General features: G+C 51.7%; 1 protein-coding gene across 1 annotated transcript; it reads left to right on the top strand.

The window, feature by feature from the left end:
* Positions 1 to 980: 980 nt before the first annotated feature.
* LOC113999138 (speckle type BTB/POZ protein) lies at positions 981 to 19366 on the top strand. The gene is made up of 8 exons (XM_039387741.1): positions 981 to 1195; positions 8563 to 8704; positions 9908 to 10029; positions 11697 to 11848; positions 12799 to 12926; positions 16265 to 16442; positions 17266 to 17321; positions 17730 to 19366. Exons 2-8 carry the CDS (start codon positions 8627 to 8629, stop codon positions 17976 to 17978), a joined length of 963 nt encoding a protein of 320 aa, XP_039243675.1. The 5' UTR covers positions 981 to 1195; positions 8563 to 8626; the 3' UTR covers positions 17979 to 19366.
* Positions 19367 to 19376: the final 10 nt, after the last annotated feature.

Genomic DNA, 19376 nt, shown 5'->3' with positions numbered 1-19376 from the left:
CGAAGGTGCTCAGAGGTCTCTGAGGTCTCTCCCAGGCTTTCGGTTCACACCCCGGCATGGCAGAGAGGGTGTTTGCTGCATAATCCCTTTCTCAAAAAGTTAATATAAATACCGTGCTTAAGAGCGCAACATTCCCTCGGGCAGGGAGTCCTTCACTGAAACGGGAGGGAAGGGGAGATGGTGTTCCCTCAGGCAGGCACCCCCTCATGGAGCCGGGAGGGAAGGGACGATGGCACAGGCCATTCCTTCAGATACCCCCTCATGGAGCCGGGAGGGGAGATGGCACAGGCCATTCCCTGAGGCAGATGGTCCTTCATGGAGCCATGAGAGAAGGGATGATGGCACAGGCCATTCCCTCAGTCAGACACCCCCTCACAGAGCCGTGAGGGCAGGGCACAGGGCTCACGCCATTCCCTCAGTCAGACACCCCCTCACAGAGCCGTGAGGGCAGGGCACACGGCTCACGCCATTCCCTCAGTCAGACACCCCCTCACAGAGCCGTGAGGGCAGGACACACGGCTCACGCCATTCCCTCAGTCAGACACCCCCTCACAGAGCCGTGAGGGCAGGGCACACGGCTCACGCCATTCCCCTCGCACTGGCGCAGGGGGGCGGGGCCGCGAGGCACCTGCCACAAAGTGATCCATCAAAGGAAGCAGAGGAGGGGCCGGGCCTGCCACAAAGTGAGCCATCAGGAGGCACGGCAGGAGCAGGGCCTGCCACAAAGTGAGCCATCAGGAGGCACGGCAGGAGCAGGGCCTGCCACAAAGTGAGCCCTCAGCGGCGCCGCAGGAGGGCGGCGCATGCGCGGGGGGAAGGAAATGTCTCGCGCGACGGGGCCGCTCGTCTATAAAAGGCAGTGGGCGTGGCCTTCGGCGTCAGTCGCGCCCTGCGCGTGCGCGGCCGTGAGGGGAGCGCCGGGCCGCCCCCCCGCCGCCTCGGCCCTCCTCGCGCATGCGCGCTGAGCTGCTGCGGGCACCTGCGCAATAGTGATCCGCGGGTCGCGCTCGGCGGGGACCGGCCGGGGAGGACATGCTGCCAAATAGTGATCCCCTGCCGGTGGTGGTCTCCTGAGGGGGCTGCGGGGTCCGCGGGCCGTCCCCTCGCTCCGCTCCTGCCCCCACAGCGCTCCCGGAGCCCCTCCGGCCTCCCAGCAGCGCCGCAGCGGCGGCGGGGCCTCTCCCAGGGCCCGGAGGTGAGAGCGGAGGGGAAGGAGTTGGGGGGGGGCGCAGGGCCTGAGGGAACGGGGGGCGGCGGGGAAAAGTTGGGGGAAAACACGGAGCGGGGATTCCTGGGGACCCCCGCGCCGGGGGAGAGGGGCAGGGGGTGGTTGGGAGTGGGTGCTGAGGGGACGCGAGTGGGGGGAGGATCGGGGCGGCATCGCCGGGTGAGGGGTGACAGGCTGTGGCCTCGCTGGGGCTGAGGGGGCACGTTCCCAAATCCTGTGGGAGCTGGGGGGGGCTGGTGCTTCCCAGCCGGGTCTCGGGCCTGTGGTGGTGTTTGGAAGGAAATGGTGCATCATCCTGCGGTGTGGAAAGGCACATAATTCGCTTTCTTGGCGGAATGTGGCACCGGGGGGGTCGGGGGGCACAGAGCCCCTGCTTCCTGCGGGCATTGTGGGGATTGACGGTGTTAGAAAGGTAAACCAGCGCTCCGGGAGTGTTTTCCAGGCTGCCTGGGAAATGGCATTGGCTTGTTCTGACAGGAGTTTTTGGGGGGAGAAAAATAGTCGAATGTGGTGGTACTTGTTGTCAATTTTCCGGAACTCGGCGCTGCTAAATGTGTTTGTGTTTGTGTTCGTCCTGACAATGAGGCAAAGAAACACTTTTCTGGGATTTCCTTTTATTTTTTTTCCTTTGCCTTTGGAGTTCTGAGTGGTTGTGTCTGGGGTGGCTCGTTGTGAAACCCAGTAAAAGTCTGTAGAATTAAACTTATTTATGCTTTATAAAATAGAACTCTTCGCTTATTAAAAAGATCCCCGAAAACTAGTTAAGTAAAACATACAACTTGACTTCTTTTTCAGTGACATTTTTTAAGCAGCTGCCCAGAATTATTTGGTTTCATTATGTCACTTGTTTTGTTGTGACCTGAGGGGAAAAAATAGATTTCCCCCCCCGCCCCTTTCTTTTTGGTACTTTTTGGGTGGGATTGAGATCAAGGCAGCACAGAAGTACACTGAGGGTGTCATCCTGTCACTGCATCAGCAGAGGACAGTAATACAAAACTGTGCCTGGCAGATGCAAACTGCTCTCAGATCTGACAGCCTGATTTACTGGATGGAGTTACCGAGGTTATAAAACTTGTTTTCTCCCCAAAACCACCAGGATTTGGGTGTAAATCCAGGGCAGGGAGGGGGTTGAAGTGGAAGAGGGGTCACTGTGACACGGGGTGAGACCATCACTGAGTGCACAGAGTACGGGGAAGTGCTTTAAAAACCACTTTGTTTCTTGTGTAAATGATATTAATTTGTAAATGATATTAATTTCGACATGGAGGAGGCACCAGTTCTGCCAGTAGATTAGATTAGATTAGGGCTGATAAATCTTAAAAACAATGAATTCCTCTCTGGGTGGGGGGAGGTTCAGGGTTAATCTCCAGTGCAGCCTCTGCACAGACCCAGGGTTTGTTTCCCAGGGTGGTTCCTCTGGGATCCCAATCCAGCCTCCAACGAGAGGGACTTACCAGCTCTACTCTTGGCACCCCTCGTGCTCAGCATTTCCCCCCTGGGGACCTGGAAACTTGGAGTCATCGGCTCCATCCCCTTCCCAGAGGTTGTTTCTGCAGGATCGGGCCCCAAGCTGGGGAATCCCGATTTCCTGCACAACCAGCAGCTCGTGCTGTGTCACTGGTGGAGTCTGGAGCCCCCCCCTGGAAACAGCCCCTGGGATTCTGTCCCATCCCTCCCCTCCCAGGGCTCAGCTCTCTGCATGGATATTATGTAAGATCTCGCTGATTCTCCCCCAGCCTCCAACTGCTGGGGTTTTGAGGAAATACAACCAAACCCAAAGCAAACCCAGAAATAAACCAGCCCAAAGCCCTTTTGTTGAGTGTTGCTTCTTGAGCCTCTGTCAATAAGCTGCTGCTGGGAACTGTCTCGTGCCTTGTGCCTGAGAGACCTGGAATAAAACGTGTGTCCAAGGCTGGGAACACCTGGTGGTGCAGGAGCCTGGGCTGGGATTGGAGCTGTGCCTTGAGGAGGCAGAGGGGCTGTTGGTGATCTGTGAATGTGTTACAGGGTCTTTTCTTGTTTTCCTGTTGTTAAGTGTCCTGTGGTGGTTGTTTGGAAGGAAGGAGTTGCTCAGGAAGCCCTGTGAGCAGGGACAGCACCCAGGGAATGGCTGGAGCTGTGCCAGGGGAGGGTCAGGATGGATTTTGGGAAAGGTTCTTCCCCCAGAGGGTGGTTGGCACTGCCCAGGCTCCCCAGGGCAGTGGGCACGGCCCCAAGGCTGCCAGAGCTGCAGGAGGGTTTGGACAATGCTCTGAGGGACAGGGGGGGATTTTGGGGTGCCCTGAGCAGGACCAGGAGCTGCACTGGCTGATCCTGGTGGATTGGGATATTCAGTGAGTGACTCTGGAAGTCTCACAGCTGAGGATTCAAGAAAATCCATAACACAGGTGAAATGGAATTTGGGGGGTTGGGTTTGGGTTCTTTCCCTCCCCATTTTTAGGGCTGAAAAGACCCTGAACTGTAGCAAATGCCTGGGAAATCCTTGGGAATTCCTGTTTGGGAATCCTGGCTGCAGGCAGAACGTGGTGTCCTGTGAGCTGTCCCTACATCTGTAGGGTTATAAAGTCGGGGTCAGGGGAGGGATTGAACATCCCAGTCCCTGCCTGGAAGGGGCTGCTTTGGCCTCGGATGTGGGAGCCAGTGGGATCCTGGTGACTTCTACCTGCACTGAATTAGGATAGTGCTGAAAATTTTATGTTGAGATCTCAGCTCAGCTTTCCTGTGTTACAGATTTACTGAATAGGTTCATTTTTATGACTGTGGACTTTAAAAATGGTCTAGAAAAACACTGGATTTAGAGCTGAGCAGGTGAACATTTGCTTGTGGGACTCGATCAGATGAAGAGATCATTTAAGAATATGTGTAGGTTTTTAAGTGTAGCTTTAATTACTGTCCTTCCCCACATTGCTACAGAAATCTGTTCCATAAATCATAAATCAGGTCATAATTGTGTGTACAACTGTAATAGTGCTTTACAAGGGGGGAGACACTATTGGGGCCTTCATTCCCCCACCACTTTTTCTCCTGGAATTGTTCAACCTCACCAGGCTGTGCTTGAAAACCACATTTGCTGCATTTCTTAGAAGCACTTTTGGGCAGTAAATGAAATTCAGGGGATGGTGTTTTTCCTGCATTTAAGAGAGAGACAAATTACTCAGGGTTTCTTGTCAGCTTGTGACTGTTCCCACTCTGTCACTGGGGGTGTTTGGGGCCAGAAGGTTTGGAAATCACCCTCCAGGGCTCTTTTTTCTGGAAAGTGAGATCCCAGTGAGCTGCCAGTGGGATAAAAGTCCCAGTATTACTCAGTAGTAAAGATTTACAACTTGTATGATTTAAAATTGGTGTTTTATTTTTTTTTTACTCTTTGTCTTATTAATCCAACAGTCTCAGTTTTGAACAGTTGGGATATTCAAATGTGGGTGTAGGTGAATTATTACAATAATAATCATTATTGTTTTCAGAGGGATTTTTGTCAGATGTGATCTTTATTTTGTGTTGATGTAAGAATATTAACTTGTGGTCACTGAGATTGGTGTGATGCCCTTCAGAGGAAACACAGCTGCTGGTCTGGGAGGAAAATGGGGGTGGGTTGGAGGGGGAGGTTGGTTGGAATTTGAGTCCCATCTCCTTCCTCTCCTTCCTCCCCTCGTTGATGTCTGATAAGGTCAGAGAAAAGACTAAATAGAAAATGAGGGATTCTCCCTGCCCATCCCGAATTGCTGGTAGGATGGGCTGCAGACAGGAGGCTCAGAGTGCTTGTAATTCCTCTTTATTCAGAAATAGGAGCTTATTTGGTGAGTTTTCTGTTGGGAAGAAGCAACCTGTGCTGGTTCTGAGAGAGGGTTTATTTGACAATCACGGCTTTGGGGGGTACCAAGACTCCTGACCATGAGGAACCTCATTTTTGGGGCTCCTCCAACACCCCAAACTGTGATAAAATGTCATTTTGGGGATCTACCACTCTCAGTTCCATGAGGAACCTCATTTTTGGGGGATCTGCCACCATCAAATCCACGATAAAGGTCATTTTGGGACCAAGGCCATGAGGAACCTCAGTTTTTGGGGGTCTGACACCCCAGAGCACAAGGGGCCTCGGGTTTGGGGCTCTGCCAGCACCAAATCCAGGCTAAAGGTCATTTTGGGGGGTCTACCACCCTCAAATCCACGAGAAATCCCGTTTGAAACCTGACTGTGAAAGTACAAGTGGTTTAGGTTTAAAAAATGGCTCAAATGGCAGGTGACAGGTGACATTTACCCTCCAACAAAGCCAGGCCGTAAAATCCTTGTTATGATTCTGCCTGGGAGGGAGAATCTCAAATAAAAAGAGTTTCCTGGGCAATAACAAACCTTTCTTTCCCCAAACGAGATCTCCTGCCAGGCTGAGGGTTTCTCTGAGGCCTAAACTGGCGAGTTTAAATAACATTTTACCTTGGGAGAGGAGGCAAATGAACAGCAGTGCATTGCCAGGAGGGAAAAGGGGTGGAGAACTGGGGAAGGAGAAAAAAAAAGGAGTAAGAGATTCATTTCTTTTTAACATGCTGATGATCTGCATTAAAAAATTATGAGGAAGATTAGAGGAACAGTTTGGAAGGTTTAAGCCTTAAGCATCTCAAGAGGATTAGATGGAAGCAGGAAGAGTTAAGGAAGAGGGAAACATATGGTGAAACCAGGAGTGGTGGCTCAAAGCAGCTCCAAAATGCCCCCCAAGTTTGGTTTGCTCTGAAGGATCCCATTATTGTGCCCCAGCGTCTCCTTGGCTGCCAGGTCATTCCTGTTATCCCTGGGCTGGGCCTGGGGGGGTTTCCAGTCCCTTCTCCTGGGCCTGAGGGCTGGGAATGGAGCTCGGGATGGCATTGGCAGCTCAGCACTTTCTGTGCTGTCCCACGGGTTAAGGAGGAGCTTTTGGGGGCATTTCAGAGCAAGGGAGGTGGGATGTGCCCACTCCTGGGTTTGGGAATTGTGCACCCTTCATTCACAGCCACCGTTTTGGTGTAAATTATCTAATTCAGGCCCATCAAATCTGTTCAACCCCATTCATGCCACTCCTTTATTGGGTTTTTTTCCAGGAGGTGATTGACTTCTGGTTCCCATTTCTTTGTTTCCAGCCTTTCCCTTTTGGAATCCAGGATTCCCTTCAAGATCTGGCTTTTCCTTGGGTCACTTCCCCCTCTCCCCAGTGTTGGTGTCCAACCTGGAGCCGGGTTTGATGGGAACAGGTTGTTTGCTCCCTCCCTGCAGCCCGTTCTGCTCCTCCCTGTTAATAATTAGGCAGCTTTGGGCAACCTCTGAGCCCCCGGGAGTGACTGGCACCTGCCTTCCACCCCGAGCAGGTGCAGGGCCTGGGAATGCTGCATGTCCCTGGAATTCCAGGCAGGAGAGTGGTTGCTGTTCAGGGTGCACATTCAATCTGAAAACTTGTTTGATGCATCCCCTGCTTTAACAGCACCGCTTTGCCCTCTCTCAGTTCACTTGCCCTTTCCCCCCCTTGTTCTTCATGAATTCCCACCTTCCACTGCCCTTTCCAAGGCTTTGAAGAATTCAGGAAGATAATGCTCTTTTCCTGTGCTTCCTTGTTTTATTGCTCCAATTATCTCTGTCCTGCTCCTCTCTCCCTGCTCTTCTTGGGTCGTCTTTGATGCCTTGCTGGTCCGAGGAGCAACCACTCCGTTTTTGAAACACTTAATTAAAAACCTGCTTCCTTTACAGACTTCTCCAAGTTGTGTTTGCTGAATAAAACTCCCTGAAAAGTGGATACACCTGGAAATTTCTGCGGGGAACTGCTGGTTTCTTGCAGGGGAGTTGGTTTGCCTGGAGAAGTAGAAAGTGAGGCTGTTTAGCAAAAGTAATTCTTAGGTCGTCGTGAGGTAATTTCGAGGTCTCTTCAGGATTGTTTGTGGAGCTGATGTTCCCCACCTCTCTGAGGTCAAGTCTCTGCTCTCCCGGGGTGGTTTTGCTGTGGATTCCAACAGCGGGTGAAGTTTCCAGCTGTAAAGTCAGGAGATAATTGGGAGGACAAGGTGACAAGGGAACATTTCCCGTGCTTCCCTAAGGGCTGCTCTGGTCCTTGGATGAAATGTCCTCCTCTGGAAGTGGTTGTGGATGGGGTGAGAATGACTCTGTTTGAGCTGTAATCCCAACTGTGCCCAGGAGAAGTGTTTGTTGTTTATATCGAGGCTGTTGTGGGCTCGCAGGGGGGCACAGGATAATATTTGGTGTTTTGTTGATATTTCTGGCCAGAAATAGTTGTGATCTCCGGATTATTGACCAGCTGTCTGGGAGGAGGTGAGAGCTGGGGGAATATGGAGTGTTCATGAGCAAACAAACCCTCCAGCTCGGCTGTGGTTCCCTCTCAAACACCCCGACTGCTGGGCCGGCCGAGCAGTGATTCAGCATCTGAAGGAGGAGCAGCACAGGCAGCTTTTCAGGAGATAGTTGTGATTTTTTTGCCGTGTTTCCCCTGTTCCCAAACAAGGCCAGCAGCTCGTTTTTCCTCTCAGGGAATTCTGGCACGAGGCAGTGATGGATATTCCTGTTTATTCCCTGTGATGTCACTCCCTGACAGGTGTTTGATTGCCTCACGGGGAGCTGAGCATCTCCTTTGAACTGCGTTTAACTGCCTCGTGAAGCACCTGTGGAAAGCTCTGGCAATCCAGGCTGGAAGTGTTTTCCAAATCATAGAAAAGTCTTTAAAATGGGGAACCTTTGGAGCCAGAATGGGGTGATGTGCTGACATTCCACAATTCCAGCAGCACCTCCAGGGTTTCTGTTCCCACCTGCCTGTCCAGGCCGTCTGGGAGGGAAGGAGCTGGGGTATAAAAGTGGATATTCAATGATCCGGTGTCTCTCAGGCTCAGCTTTTATTTTGCCTTTAGAAACCTCAAACTTCTTTGCCACGTGTAAGGTGATTGAGGTGCAGCTTAAAATGCCATCAGCTGCAGGAATCAGCTGTTCAGACTTCAGTCTGGGCATCCCATCATTGCCCATTTCCCTCCCCGTTTGTGATCCGTGGCAGAGCCCTGGGGGGTTGGCTGTGGGAATCTGGGACTGTGGGGTTGGCTGTGGGAATCTGGGACTGTGGGGTTGGCTGTGGGAATCTGGGACTGTGGGGTTGGCTGTGGGAATCTGGGACTGTGGGGTTGGCTGCGGGAATCCAGGATTGTGGGGTTGGCTGTGGGGATCCATCCAGGATTGTGGGGTTGGCTGTGGGACATTTAAAAATGTTGGCTTTAAAATTAACTCAGCGTTTTTAAAATCCACCTCTTTAAAATCCGCATTTTTCAAATCCGTTTGTTCTTGGGTTTCATGGTGTTTTTTCCCTTTTTGTGGACCCCCAGGGTGAGGATCAAGTCTCAATTTCTTCTGCTGAGTTGTGGATACTGTTCAGGCTTCAAACTGGCGATGTCAAGGGTGCCGAGTCCCCCTCCTCCGGCAGAGATGTCCAGTGGGCCCGTGGCAGAGAGCTGGTGCTACACCCAGGTGAGTGCACACCTGGACATACCTGTGCACACCTTACACACCTGTACAGAGAGCTGGAGCTACACCCAGGTGAGTGCACACCTGGACATACCTGTGCACACCTTACACACCTGTACAGAGAGCTGGTGCTACACCCAGGTGAGTGCACACCTGGACATACCTGTGCACACCTTACACACCTGTACAGAGAGCTGGAGCTACACCAGGTGAGTGCACACCTGTACAGACCTGTGCACACCTTACAACAACACACCTGTACGAGAACTGGGAAAGCTACACCCAGGTGAGTGCACCCTGGACATACCTGTGCACACCTACCTAGAGAGCTGGTGCTACACCCAGGTGAGTGCACACCTGGACATACCTGTGCACACCTTACACACCTGTACAGAGAGCTGGAGCTACACCCAGGTGAGTGCACACCTGGACATACCTGTGCACACCTTACACACCTGTACAGAGAGCTGGTGCTACACCCAGGTGAGTGCACACCTGGACATACCTGTGCACACCTTACACACCTGTACAGAGAGCTGGAGCTACACCCAGGTGAGTGCACACCTGGACACACCTGTACAGAGAGCTGGGGCTACACCCAGGTGAGTGCACACCTAACACACCTGTGCACACCTTACACACCTGGACAGAGAGCCTGTGCTACACCCAGGTGAGTGCACACCTGTGCTCAGGTGTTCCGCCTTAGCAGGATTGGAGCCTGTGGGAAGGGATGTGGAGTTCAGAGGTGTCGCCCTGGCTGAGTGTCCTGCTTTGGAGGGGCAGTTACACACACACAGGGCAGTTACACACTCAGTTACACACTCACAGGGCAGTTACACACTCAGTTACACACTCACAGGGCAGTTACACACTCAGTTACACACTCACAGGGCAGTTACACACAGCAGTTGCTACCCTGGCAACAGCCAAATGTTCCCTGTGCCTGGTGGCAAAGCCCTGGAGGAGGCAGTTGGAGCAGCCCCGTGCCCCGTGCCAGCCATTCCCAGTGCCCTGTGCCAGTGCCAGCCATTCCCAGTGCCCCATGCCAGCCATTCCCAGTGCCCTGTGCCAGTGCCAGCCATTCCCAGTGCCCTGTGCCTGGGGTTGTTCCTCATCCAGGTCACTCAGTCAGCCGTGCAGCTTTTGCCTTCAGGATGGGGAGGTGGATGGGAATGCCCCTAAACCTGCTCTTCCCTGTCTCCTCAGATCAAGGTGGTGAAGTTCTCCTACATGTGGACCATCAACAACTTCAGCTTCTGCCGGGAGGAGATGGGGGAGGTCATCAAGAGCTCGACCTTCTCATCTGGAGCCAACGATAAGCTGAAATGGTGAGACACAGAGCCCCTGGTTGTGCAACTCCTGCCTGGAATTTGGGCTTCTGGAACAGAGGAAATACTTAAAACCATCCTTGTACTGCACGTGGGTTCTTGTTCCTTGGCTGTGCACAGAGAGAAAGCCCTGGTGCTCCACACAAAACAACATTTATCTCAAAAACACATTTGTCTTGACAAGTCCATACGAGGCAGTGAGGGTGCCCAGCCAGTGTATTCCAGCTCTGCTTCCTCCTCCCAGTTCCAGCCCCTAACACTCCACGTTGTTAAAAAGTTACTTTTCCCTGCACTCCAAAAAAAAAAGGTTAATTTTCCTTGCACTCTAAATCCTGCAGTTCAACATTATTGCTGTAATTACCTTTCTCCTTATGGCAGCTTTTTGTGAATGTGGGGAGAAGGTGGAGATAAGAGAAGTACCAATGTTCTGTAACTCCTCCTTGCCTCTCCTTCAAGATGACATGATTTTGGGCCTTCTCCTTTCCTTTAAAACCTTTCTTTTTTTCCCTGAGCTCTCGAGTCGTTTGCAGTAACTCGGGGTGGGCTTTGCTCAGGTGTGGGTGCTGTGTCTGTTGGCCCCAGCACATCCACAGACACCCAGTTCCTGAGTTCATCCCTTGGGGCTGTTAGGAAGTGTCTTACACAGACTTTGCTGTGTGTCTGTGTACAGTGTGTCTGTGTACAGTGTGTGTTCCTGCCTTTGGGTGGCAGAGCTGTGCTTTCCTTGGCCTGCTCCTTGTTAAATCCTTACCTTTGGAACCTTTGCTGCTCAGCTCTCCTGGAACACCTGGATCTGCCGGCTCTGGTGCCTGTGTGTGGGAGCTGTTCCATCAGCTGGCCTGGTTTGTGCTTTGGTGGATCCTCTGCCAAGTTCCAGGTCCTGGAAGTGCTCAGGAGTGGCCTCTTCCTGCACTTACCACTTTTCTTCACACAGGAGTAGTTTCCCTTTTGCCCTGGGGTCGTGTTTTTTGTAAAAACCAACCTTCCAGACCCCCCCTTTCCCTTTCAGTTGCTTCCTGTGGGATTTTCTCTGCCACTTCTCTGCATTTGTTGCACTTCCTCGAATCCGTGGCCTCCAGTCTAATATTTCTTTCGCTTTCCTTTTAGGAAAGTTGACATCCAGGGTGCTTTTCAGTAATTCCAACCAGACTCCCTCTGTTCCTTGTGGGGGTTTTTTTGGGTTGCTTTTCAGTAATTCCAACTGTTCTCCCTGCTCTATTCCCTGTGGGGTTTTTTTTGGGGGGGGGTTGCTTTCCAGTAATTCCAACCATTCTCCCTCCTCTTTTCCCCGTGGGTTTTTTTTGGGTTGCCCTTTTGTGAAAGTTGCCATCCCGGCTGCTTTCCCAACCATTCTCCCCGCTCTTTTCCGTGTGTTTTTTTGGGTTGCCCACATTCCTGCCTGTATATTTTTATCCATGTGGACATACAGATTTAACACAGCTCCAGTTTATTTCCCCAGCCATCATTTCCTGCTGTTGGTGTCAACACAACGTGTTTGCTGCCCAGTTTGCAGGGACAGTTCTGCAGTGCCCAGTTTGCAGGGACAGTTCTGCAGTGCCCAGTTTGCAGGGACAGTTCTGCAGTGCCCAGTTTGCAGGGACAGTTCTGCCCTACCCTTTCTTTGGAGCTCCAGAGGAGCTGCCAACGCTGCTGCCCTGTCCCTGCAGGTGTTTGCGTGTGAACCCCAAGGGCCTGGATGAGGAGAGCAAGGATTACCTGTCCCTGTACCTGCTGCTGGTGAGCTGCCCCAAGAGCGAGGTCCGAGCCAAGTTCAAGTTCTCCATTCTCAACGCCAAAGGAGAGGAGACAAAAGCCATGGGTGTGTAAAACAACCCCGAGTGTGCTGTGGGTGTGTAAAACAACCCCGAGTGTGCTGTGGGTGTGTAAAACAACCCCGAGTGTGCTGTGGGTGTGTAAAACAACCCCGAGTGTGCTGTGGGTGTGTAAAACAACCCCGAGTGTGCTGTGGGTGTGTAAAACAACCCCGAGTGTGCTGTGGGGGTGTAAAACAACCCCGAGTGTGCTGTGGGGCGGGTGCTGTGGGGCGGGTGCTGTGGGGTGAGTCCTGTGGGGTGGGTGCTGTGGGGTGAGTCCTGTGGGGTGGGTGCTGTGGGGTGGGTGCTGTGGGGTGAGTCCTGTGGGGTCAGTGCTGTGGGGTCAGTGCTGTGGGATGAGTCCTGTGGGGTGGGCACTGTGGGGTGGGTGCTGTGGGGTCGGTGCTGTGGGGTGAGTCCTGTGGGGGGGGGCTTTGGGTGTGGGTGCTGGGGGTGGGTGCTGGTTGGCGGGTGCTGTTGGGTCAGTGCTGTGGGGTCAGTGCTGTGGGGTCAGTGCTGTGGGGTGAGTCCTGTGGGGTGAGTCCTGTGGGGTGGGTGCTGTGGGGTCGGTGCTGTGGGGTGAGTCCTGTGGGGTCAGTGCTGTGGGGTCAGTGCTGTGGGGTCAGTGCTGTGGAGTGGGTGCTGTGGGGCGGGTGCTGTGGGGTCGGTGCTGTGGGGTGAGTCCTGTGGGGTGAGTCCTGTGGGATGAGTCCTGTGGGATGAGTCCTGTGGGGTGGGTGCTGTGGGGTCGGTGCTGTGGGGTGAGTCCTGTGGGGCGGGTGCTGTGGGGCGGGTGCTGTGGGGTGGGTGCTGTGGGGCGGGTGCTGTGGGGTCAGTGCTGTGGGGTCAGTGCTGTGGGGTCAGTCCTGTGGGGTGAGTCCTGTGGGGTGGGCACTGTGGGGCGGGTGCTGCAGCTCTGCCTGCCCCAGCCTGGCCTGAGCCCCCTGTCCCGCAGAGAGCCAACGCGCCTATCGCTTCGTGCAAGGCAAGGACTGGGGCTTCAAGAAATTCATCCGGAGAGATTTCCTGCTGGATGAAGCCAACGGACTCCTTCCAGATGACAAACTCACTCTGTTCTGTGAGGTAAGGCAGCCTGTGCAGGGGAAGCACAGCACTTCCATTAGCTGGGGGCAGGCCTGACCTCCTTTCTCATCCTTGCTTTTAAGGAGTCAGAGGTGTCAGAGCGATGCTGGATGTTTGTGTGACACTCGGATTTTATTTGTGTGTGCGTGGCTGGTGCCTTTGTCCTCTCTGTGATTCATCCCACTTCACTTCCATTTCTTTCCTGGCTACTTTGTGTTTGGTTTTTACCTGGGCTGATGATAGGAATCAGGCTAAGTTTGATTATCATTCCGCTCCTGGTTTGGTGTTATCATCCATCTGTTTGTGCTCCCTAAGTTGAAGCTCACTTGGGATAATAAGCACCACTAGCTCTGTAGTGGGGACTGGCCTGTTTGTCACTTGCCTGCTGAATAAAAAAGAGTTTTCTTTATTTTCTGAAATGTGTCCATGCAGCCAACAAAAGGAAAAATACAAGAGAAAGGAATTTTACAGTAATCACAATTTTCCCTTCATTGTGTTTGTACTTTCCTACAACTGCTTACAGCATTATTATTTCACTGGTACTTATTTCAGGCCAGCTATTTGTAAAACCAGACATTTAAGTTTAGGAACCTTAAAGAGCAAATTTAAACTCTGATTTAATGTCTTCAGGGCTCCTTCTGTTTTACTTCCGTTGTCTTTTTAACTGCAAAATCCCTCCTGGAGCTGTGATTTTTGCCAGAAGACAGGTGGAACAAGTTGTTCTCCCTTTGGATCTCCTGCACTGTTTTTTTTTTAATGGGAATCTTTTCTTTTGTTCAGGAATGAAAGGGAAGCTTCAATCTAAGTTGTTCAACAAGGATTTGGTTTGGTTTTTTTTTTTCAGTTTTGCTTGGCCATTACAAGGCTGCACGTGTTTAAATGAACAAACACCTCAGGGATGTGTATTTTAAGCAGTAACATGAATTATTCGTGAAGGAGGGAGCCCTTCCTGAACACTTGGAGCAGTAAGGGAGGGGAGCAGGACAGAGCCCTGTGTGACACCTCTGTAGGTCTGGCAGTTCCTCTTTCCTTCACGGTAAAAGAGCCAAAACCCCTCACGCTTGTTGGGTGGAGCCCAAAAACCAACATCTGAGAAGGGAATCTGTGAGACACAATGTGCATAAACCCCAGATCCACAGTAGTCTTGGCAACTAGTCCTGATCAAGTCACTGCACCCTTTGCTGAATTATTCCCTTCAAGGCTTCAGTGGTGTGGATTGTTGTGGAGGAGGAGGAACCTCGCTCTTGGCTGCACCTGGCCTTGGGATCTGTTCTGTGAGGAATCCAAAGGTCGCTCATACCAGAAGGTTTTGCTGTCTGGAAACAGTTTGCTGAGAACTTCCAGCACCTTGGTTTGGTTTTTTTTTTTCTCCCTGCCTCCCTTTTCTCCTCTTTCTCCCTTTTCTCCCTGAGTTTATAACTCTCTTAGCATTCCAACCATGTGCTCTCCTGATCCTTCCCTGCTGGCCACAGGTGCCAAATGATGCTGCTCCATCTGTGCTTCCAGCTCTGGATGGAGGAGCTCCCACAGGAGTTGGGAACACTGGATGTGGAGGTGCCTTTCAAGTGCAGATATTTGTGATTCCTGCACACCACAAGGTTCCTTATTGAAGCTGGAAGGAAGAAGCCCTTTGCTCTCTGCTCATGGCCGGTGCTGAGCGTGGATAATTCTCCCTGGAAATGCTGTTGGGCCAGAGAGTGATGGTCCTTGTCAAACATTTCAGACCTGACTTCATTTCCTCGTCAGTTTGGGGATTTTTCAGGCCCTTGTTTTGCAGGTGGGCTTGGTTGTTCATATCCCAACTGCATTGCTTTTTGCTGCTCAAATTACATTCCAGCAGCAGAGGTAAATATCCTCGCAGTCAGTCTCCCAAGGGGGAGGTGTTCCCGAAGTTCTGGCAGCAGCTCTTTTCTGAGCTGGGTAGTGTTGGTTCCCTTGCTGAGATGTTGAAAACAGCTTAAACAAATCCTTCTCTCTTTTAACATCTGAGGCTGGAATCCAGTAGAAAGCCATGGAATTACTGGCTTTATTTCATGTATGAAGAGGATTTATTTGTGGATTTGAGACAGTTTTTTGGCTGCTCTGTGATCCGTGTTGGAAGTCCAAACAAGGGATCTGCATCTTAGAATTCCCTTTTCAATGCACCTGATGAGTTTTCACCCATCCTGGAGTCCACTTTGCTGCTGTGGATGTCACAGGACAGGGGGATGATGCAGATCATGGTGAGGAACTTTGACTCCTCCACATGTGCTGTGGCTGGTCCGTGGTGTCCTCTGGCATCTGATACTTGTTTGGTTGTGAGTCTCGTGTGTTTTACACAAAATGTGCCCCCAGAACCCCCCTGCAGCTTTCTCAGGAGCTGGAGTGCGTTCTGACAGGTTTTCCCCTTTCCTTTTCCTCCCTCTCACTTCATGATTTCCTTCTTCTCCACCCTGTGGAACTTCCTCTGCTGTCCATTATTCTTTGGCCACTGGTTATTAATAGAGGTGGAATTTAACTTGGACTCGCCAGCAAATCCAGGGAATAGTCTCACGTCTCTTCCCTGTCAATCTCCCTGCTTTATTCTTTCTACAGCAGGGCTGGATTAGTCACTCTGATCTTTTCTAATTGGGCTCTGCCTGATTTCCTGCAGCCCTGACAATGGTTGGGTGCTCAGTGGGCCCTCGGTGAAGGAGGTTCAGCAGCCACGCTGGTCCTGCCTCAGAGCAGCTGATTAGGAATCTCTCTGCCTTCCCCAAATCCTCCTAATTATTTGACATAAAGCTGGATTTTCTTTTTCTTTTTTCTTAAACTTGCTGTTTAGGTGGGTTTTAATTGTATTTTATGGCGTGACAGGAGCACTGAACTGCCGAGGTGCAGAAGGAGAAGCAGGAGGACATTTCAGGAGTCAGCCACTGCCCTTGTGGCTCCTGTGCTGGGTTATAAAAACTCTGTGTGTACTTCATTTTCATGTGGCCTGTTGTCTGTTGCATTATTGATTGGGGAGGGTTTCACAGTGTTGCTAGAAGGGGAAAACTAGGTCAGGTGTGGTGTCTGGAAAAGCAGGAAAATAAGGTTCTGCTTCGTTAGGAAACCGTCTGACAAAGTTAGGGCTCAGCTGTTGGTTTGGGGTTGAGAAGGAAACCTGCTGGTGGCATTTAGGATTTGGGATGGACACTGTGGTGCAGGGATCTCTGAACAGAGGAGCAAAGGTGCTTGAAAAACGGGCACGATTTTAACCCTGCAGTGACCGTGCTGGGGTTTGCTCTGCGTCTCCCTGGCCACAAACCCCTCCTGGAGGGAGAGCCCTCTTTCCATGTGTGTCTTTGAGGGTGTTTTTGCCTTTGCCTCCCCTGCAGGTGAGTGTGGTGCAGGACTCAGTGAACATCTCTGGCCAGAACACCATGAACATGGTGAAGGTGCCCGAGTGCCGCCTGGCCGACGAGCTGGGCGGGCTCTGGGAGAACTCGCGGTTCACGGACTGCTGCCTCTGCGTGGCAGGCCAGGAGTTCAAGGGGCACAAAGCCATCCTGGCAGGTGGGTGTTTGGCCCTGCAATCGTGGGAGGGGTTGGGATGGAAGGGAACTTAAAGCTCAGCCACCCCCTGCCACGGGCAGGGACACCTTCCACTGGCCCAGGGTGCTCCAGCCTGGCCTTGGACACTCCAGGGCTGGGGCAGCCACAGCTCCTCTGGGCACCCTGGGCCAGGGCCCACATAGGGAAGAATTCCTTCCCAATATCCCATCCACCCCTGCCCTCTGGCAGTGGGAACCCCCTGTCCCTTGTCCTGCCCCGTCACTACTCATGTTCTGTTCCATAAAACACAGAAATCAGGAAACAGGCAACGAGATGGATTTTAACTCTGTGGGAGCCGGAGTTCTTAGCAGAGCAGGAGCCAACAACCTGATGGGCAGTGGGGTTTTTGGAGTTCTTTCATCTTTAAAGGAGGCTCCTGCAGCTCCTTTATCAAAGAGCTGTGGTACCAGAGTGGTTTGTGAGCTGTTCCAGGTGGAGAGGAAGTCCCCACTTGGTTTGTAATTGCCTGTCTGCTCCTTTGACAAGGACAGTGGGAGCGTTTTTTGTGGCTGTAGGGTACTCTAAAATATTCCTAAAGCATTTGTAAGGAGAACTTAGCTCATTTCCAAGGAATACTTTCCTGCCAAGCCAAGAAACACACCTTCCCACCCCGGGACTCTCCAGCCTTGCTGGAAGGATGTAACTCCTCCCCTCCCCAGCTGGAAGCTCTGGCAGCCCCAGGCCATGGGGAGAGTTTCTCAGTTGCTGAGGTGTTGCTGAGCCAGGCTCAGCCCCTCCTGAGGCCAGAGGAGCCTTTCCAACTGTGCTTTGTTTTCCCTCACAGCGCGTTCCCCAGTGTTCAGCGCCATGTTTGAGCACGAGATGGAGGAGAGTAAAAAGGTAAGAGACCCTGAGGGGAGGAGAACCTCTCCAGCTGCAGAATGGCTCTCCAGTCAGCTCCTGCTCGGAGAACTTCCCTTGTGTTTGTGATTTTGGTCACCTTTTAACTGTCTTTCTCACATTAGATGCACCTCTCTGCTTCAGCTGCCCTGAAGGGAGGAAGACAGGGATCAAGGAGGAATTGTACCTTTGTTCCTCTTGGGAAAGAGTCTGGGGTGGGACAGGGAGAAGTAGAGAAGGTGAAATACAACTCAGAATTTTTCTTACTCCATCCACATCTTTTCTTTTCTTTTTCTGTTTCTTTTTTTGCACTGCTCATTCTGAACAGTTTGCCTCTGAATCCTGAAGGAGTTTGGGGGAGAAGGAAGCCCTGGCAGGATCTTAATAAACTTCGTTTTCCTGTTGCAGAATCGGGTTGAAATCAATGATGTGGAGCCGGAAGTTTTTAAGGAAATGATGTGTTTTATTTATACTGGGAAGGCACCAAATCTTGACAAAATGGCTGATGACTTGCTGGCAGCTGCTGACAAGGTAGAGTTGGGATTCTGGGGAGCTGACAGGACTGGGAATGATGTTTTTCCTTTCCACAGTGCACTCGGAGCTCCCTGCAGGAGCCCCTGTGGGGCTGGGCGGGTTCCTGGAGCTGGTTGTGGCTGACAGGTAACCCTGGGTGTTGTCTGAGGTCCCTCTCACAGAAGATCCACGTCAAACATCCCACAGCTGGATGAATCCAGCTCTTACAATAGCACAGGCAGCAGTTTCTGGGTCCACTGCTCAGGTTGAAGCTTTTTTTAAGCTCTGTTCTCTCACCTGAGCTGGGGGTGAGAAGAAGGTTTCCGGGTGGACCCACAGGGATATTTTTCCCTGTGGTTGTTCCCAGATCTCCAAAGGCTGCTCTGCCTGCTGCCAGCTCCAGGAGAGGCTCCAAAGGGATGCATGGCCAGGACTGGGAAGGTGGTGCTGTGCATTTGCCTTTGCCAGGGGCAATCCCAGAGGGAAGGGAGCACTGGAGGAAGCCCTGGTGTGGTCTCCAGGGAACTGGGGTGACTGGAAGCTGCTGGAAGTCCCTGTGGATTTGCCAGCTGGGCCTCCTTCCCTTTGCAGCAACTAAGATGGGAATTAATGCAAGATCCTTGGGCTGATTGTAATCATTGCCCCATAGTTTATTCAATATTTAAAGGGTATTGATTGAGAGCTCACAACCACCTTTCTTACTTACTCTTGAGTAAATAAGAAAGAAGCAGCAGTACATTAAGGACAGAGTGGCTTTAATTTTGACTTTCCTGGCTTATAACATAGTTGTGGGGTTTTTCCCTTTTCAACTCATTCTGTGTCTTTTAAAAGCAGAAATAAGAAAAAAAATCTTTGGTGAAAGCACATAAAACATCCAATATTTACCCAGGAGACTGAAACAGCTTCTTCTGAGCTCCTCCTGTCTCTGGGGGGAAATATGTAATTAGACCAAAACCAAACCAAAGCTCGTTTTGTCAGCCCAGGAGATGCTGTGGCAGCACTGGGGCAGTGCTGGTGGAGGGTGGGGGTTTTAGGTGTGATTAAGAAAGGGGGGAAGGGGAAATGTTGGTACCTGAGAGACCAGAACGGCCAATTTTGCCCACCAATGTAATTAGAAACTGAGCTATTTGCAGCCAAAAATAGAGCTAAAAAATATGTGCACGGAGGAGAATATTCCATTTACAGAAGGAGAATTTGCTGCATTTTAAGCCACTGACAGACAATCCTCTAAACTAATGGCTTGGCCCAATAAACTGGTTTATTTCTCGGTCCAGATTAGAAAGTAAATTTGATTTGCTGTCGTGGTGGGAGCAAACTGTCCTGGCTCTGAGCTGGGCCTCGGCCGGGAGCGCTGTGATCAGAGTCCTACGTGACAAAACGTTTCTGTGATCGAAAACTCCTCATTTGAATGTCGTCATGATGGGGTGAAAGTCTCAGAGCACCAAGGCAGTTCTGTCAGAGTGCTGCTGGGGTGGAAACATCCCCAGGGAGCTCGTCCTGTGCTCGGGCACAGCCCCCCTGGGCTCAGACCCCGTGTCCAGC

Source organism: Pipra filicauda, unplaced genomic scaffold (genome assembly GCF_003945595.2).
Source record: "Pipra filicauda isolate LSUMZ 115617 unplaced genomic scaffold, ASM394559v2 scaffold586_size332294_pilon, whole genome shotgun sequence".
Taxonomy (NCBI): domain Eukaryota; kingdom Metazoa; phylum Chordata; class Aves; order Passeriformes; family Pipridae; genus Pipra; species Pipra filicauda.
This window is presented reverse-complemented; position numbering and strand designations above follow the sequence as displayed.